Source organism: Glycine max, chromosome 14 (genome assembly GCF_000004515.6).
Source record: "Glycine max cultivar Williams 82 chromosome 14, Glycine_max_v4.0, whole genome shotgun sequence".
Classification (NCBI taxonomy): Eukaryota; Viridiplantae; Streptophyta; class Magnoliopsida; order Fabales; family Fabaceae; genus Glycine; species Glycine max.
In genome coordinates this window covers 45,751,902-45,756,353 of record NC_038250.2, presented here as the reverse complement: position 1 = coordinate 45,756,353, position 4,452 = coordinate 45,751,902, and the positions used below count along the sequence as shown (strand labels likewise).

General features: G+C 34.1%; 1 protein-coding gene across 1 annotated transcript; it reads right to left on the bottom strand.

Annotated features, from left to right (window-relative positions):
* Positions 1 to 300: 300 nt before the first annotated feature.
* LOC100814388 (transcription factor bHLH61) lies at positions 301 to 2,622 on the bottom strand. The gene is made up of 4 exons (XM_003544793.5): positions 1,776 to 2,622; positions 1,491 to 1,649; positions 1,105 to 1,272; positions 301 to 599 (listed from the first exon to the last, which is right to left on the bottom strand). The coding sequence occupies exons 1-4, from the start codon at positions 2,370 to 2,372 to the stop codon at positions 513 to 515; spliced, it is 1,011 nt and encodes a 336-aa protein (XP_003544841.1). The 5' UTR covers positions 2,373 to 2,622; the 3' UTR covers positions 301 to 512.
* Positions 2,623 to 4,452: the final 1,830 nt, after the last annotated feature.

Below are 4,452 nucleotides of genomic sequence, written 5' to 3'. Positions count from 1 at the left end.
TGGTTAATATTTGCTTCTCACACACTTTAATCTGTCACTTAATACGCTTATTATTATGTAACTCATTGTGTGTGTGTGTGGTTTATGCCATAAACGATGCAGCCCCTCAGCAAGAAAGCTTTGTAAATGTTCCCTACTTTGTAATTAGATTAGATGAAATGCGCCTAATAATCATAATTAAGCATGAGTTCATCACATACTGGCAATTCAATCTAATTGGCATGGCTTTTGTGTTGAGAATATGTTAGGGGAACATTTATCCAAAAAAGAAATGTTAGGGAACAAAGCCAATCACCAAGATTAATAGGCATTTCCATTTGATTTTTTGACGATTCCATTTGAATGTTACAATAGGCATCATGTTGAAGAAATCAATTACTGTCATGCATTGAGAAAAAAGAAATTCGGCTAGATTGGCTTCTAAATCAATGGATAGCACTATGATCAGAAACTCAAAAACTCTCCCCAGCTATGGTGCACTTGCTGTGTTGTTTTGCATCTCTCTTTTATTTTCACAAACATCGTCCACCATATCCTGCGCTTCTAAATAGTGCTTGTTTTATATCTTCGGAACTCAGAATTGTCTTCTGCTGCAATTCCTATTAAATAACATATTGAATAATAAAGTTGATTACTCAATTGCTCAACAAAAATGACCATATGGGTTGAACCCAAAATCTAAAAAGTAGGGAATTTTTAGACAGTACCAAAAAACCATCACACTATGGTGGGGTCTGCTGAGTAGACAAAATTAAAAATTCTGGTATGCTCTCTTAATCTCTTCAATTCCACCTTTTAGTGAAAACCGAAATATACTTTTATTCTCATGTTGTTTTACTAATATGGTGTAATACAGTTGAGAAATAATCATCTTCTTTAAGTATATGATCAATTAAAGGATTTGATCATTATGTTTTGTTTAAAATCAAACCCTAGAGAAAAATCAATCTCTTATCTTGGTAACTTGTGAGATTAGTTTTTAACTCTCCAACAAGAGAATACCCAGGTTAGTCCTCATGTTCTTATCTAGTATTTCATTTTAGAATGCACTCAATATAGAATAGAACATATATTCTCTATTCATTTTATCACTATCTAATATACCTCTGAACAAGAAGCTTGCACTGTGAAATCATTGAAACAGCTAATAACACATTGTTGGATCTCGAGGCCTAACGTTTCCAAGGTGTTTACTGTAGACAGCAACAAGCCTGGCTTCCCTGCACAGCAGATCTCCACCCTTGTAGTGACATTTCTCCTCTCCACATCAAACTGCACAAAATCACAATTGGGATCTTTCAATGATGATTTATTTTGACTTTAAAAGAATCTTGGAAGAAAATTCTAGTTGTGTTGGAGATTTCACATTAATCAGAGTGATATGGTCAAAGTAGTGTATATAATTAGCTAACAACTCTCACCTCATGAATTAACTTTAAGGTTGAGTTAGGCCAGAATTCAAATCCCACAAACTTAAAAAGTACACATACCTTTGGAGAATTCCTCACTATGATTTCATTTGGCTTTACATCCTTGAAAATGCTAGCCATGTTGGAATCAACTTCTATTTCTTGCTTCAAATTATTAATCTTTTCCAAGAGCTCCTTCATATAATCGATAGTGTCTCCAAGTATAGCTGTTCTGTCCATCTGTGAGAAGCATTAATTTACAACAAGCAAATTAGCACTTATGCTGCATATATGACACAAACCATAGTAGTTCTATGTGGTTTAACATTCTAGTATTTCTCATAATGACTCATTCTAACTTCATACCTTACTTATCTTAGGCACAATTGATCTTAGCATGGAGAGCCTGTCATTTAATCTCTTTCTTCTTCTCCTCTCTGCCATTAGGTTCTTTGAAGGCTGCCCCTGAAGCTTCTTTGCTCTATTCTTTCTCTCCACACATGATGAAGTTGTGTTGAAAATAGGCATTTCAGGGGAATGGCTTGACTCCATTTTGCATGTGGTTTGAAGGTCCAAGCATTGAAGCTCTTCCCCGAGAAAACCCGGATCTTCTTCTTCCATCATGGACAATGGATAATCTTCTTGAGCAAGAAAAGGAGGGGTATTATGTGGAGTACTATCAAGGGTGTTATAGGATGATGAATCTATAACTTGTGGTGCAGAGAATTCGTGAAGTAAGGAACTATAGATTTCATTGTAGGTGTAGTCGTGGTTGTAACTTTGAGGAACTTGTTGGCAAGAGAAAGAGTTTGGAGGAAAAGCTTGATGATAGTTTTGATCAAAACAATCAAAACTCCAGCCATTAGAGAAAAGCTGGTTTTCTTGTGAACATGGATTTGTATCCCATGTTTCTCTTCTTAGAGACATTAATTCCTCCAAGAAATCATGGTCATGAAGCTCCATTTCTCTCTCTTTTTCTCTCTCGATCGCTTTCTCTGTTGTGAGATTGCTGCTAATTGTTTAGGAAATACTACCTTGAGAAAATAGAGTACTAAGTTGCGCATATTTATAAGGGTACATAGAAAAGCTTCTTGCAAATTGCTTATTATATGCATTATAGTACACGTATTATAATATATATCATTTACACCTATAATACCCTAAGACCAAAATGGAATCTGCTTTTCACATTACACATCTCTCTCTCTCTAGATCTTCCCCCCGCAAATAGAGGGTGCCATTTATGTCTTTTTCACCGAAATTTCTACAACCAGAACCACATAAAATATTTAATAGGAATTTTTGGCAAACTTTGACCCTCAGATCTGTATTCTGTCTTGAAACCAAAAAGAATGGGAGTTAACATCATAAAACCTTCTCAGGTTCTTAGCATGTTAAAAAGTTCAACAAAAAAAACCAACCCTGCATCGCTCTCTATTTCCCTCCTTGAAGAAGATTTCAGAGTTGGGTCCCACTCCCCAAATGCTTCCAAACTTTGCCTTAGCTCATAAATTCAAATTGGTTGGTGATCTTTTTTTGTTCTTTTCTGCTCCACGGCTCTAATTTCCTGTCCAATATGTACACTTAATAGTTAATACAACTTGTCTACTAGTAAAATAATAAATTACACTATGTATCTATTTAACTTTCATTTTCTAATAGCATATAGAAGTGTAGAACCTCTATTCTTACCCACACCTGGCAATTGTAGACATTTATGTATGTCTATAACAATATATTTACGTACATGAATACAATAATAGCAGTGTGAATGCAACCACGTACTATTTTTTTAACGGAACTTCTTTGGCTTATGTATTTGATTTTTAGCTACTTTACGAATATGCAAATATTTGCTTCCCCTTTTGACTTATCCTGTCTTCTACACACTACTGACCTGTTCCCTATATGGAAATTGTTTGTATGTAGGGATTCCCTATTCGTCATTCTTCCAGTTTTGGCTCTATTACTTGATCATGCTCCACATAGTTATACTTTGGATAAAATTCATTATTGTTGTTATTGTCGCTATGTAATACTAATACTATAGCGGCTTTTATTGGTGATTATGCATGTATATCCATTTATAACACAAGGTCCACGTACATGTTTTTTAACTAGTAGCTTCTATGTTAGTAACCTATAAGCCTAACAATTAATCTAGCTACCGCAATACATGCACTGATTCACAGCTTGCAAGTAGCTAGATATTTGAAATTGCAACCTAGTAGATTATATGTACATGATACAAGAAATGGTTCTTCTGCCATGAATAAGAATCGTTTGTGGTAATTAAACATATCAGCAGATTCAGCACGTTACTATGCAGTAGGAGACAGCCTGTCCAAATTGCGATACCTATGAACTCAAATTTTCGTAACTCATTAAAGTTGAAGCTTGTCCAACAATTTTTTTTATAAAAAAAGTTGATGCTTAATTGTCCCTTGATGAAGGGTTCCTTCTGAATAGCAAGGTTGTTGAGAATTCTCATTGTCATATAGAAGTCGACCATGGTTAGGGAGTTTCAATAATGTATTGTCCAGGTTGAGGAAGTGCATTTAAAAAGTGTAAGGTTATGAAGATATTATTACCATTGTGATAATATGTATATATGCTTATGTATTCATTTTTCTTTGAAGAAAAAAAGGGATCATATCAATTATATATAAAAACACTTGTGAAAACGCCACTCAAGTAATTAATAAGTCATTTTTAAGTTTTTATCATCCTGTGAAGAATCTAAGAACATGCCATTGATATGTAACAGACAAGCTAGTCTACAAAAGAAATAGTGACATTTTCTTTTTCTTAATAGGCAAAGTGAATATATATTGATGTTGGTACGAGCAGTACCAGTAGAATACAAACAAATAATAGTCCATTTGATCAATTTAGGTTACGGTGGTAGCCTTAATTATATTTATACGTAATAGTCCATTTGATCAATCATTTCAGTCCATTAACCCAATGGCTAAGTAAATCCTCATAGAATAAATAAATAAATACGTACGTATATATAAGAGAAGTATAAAATTTGAAGGCA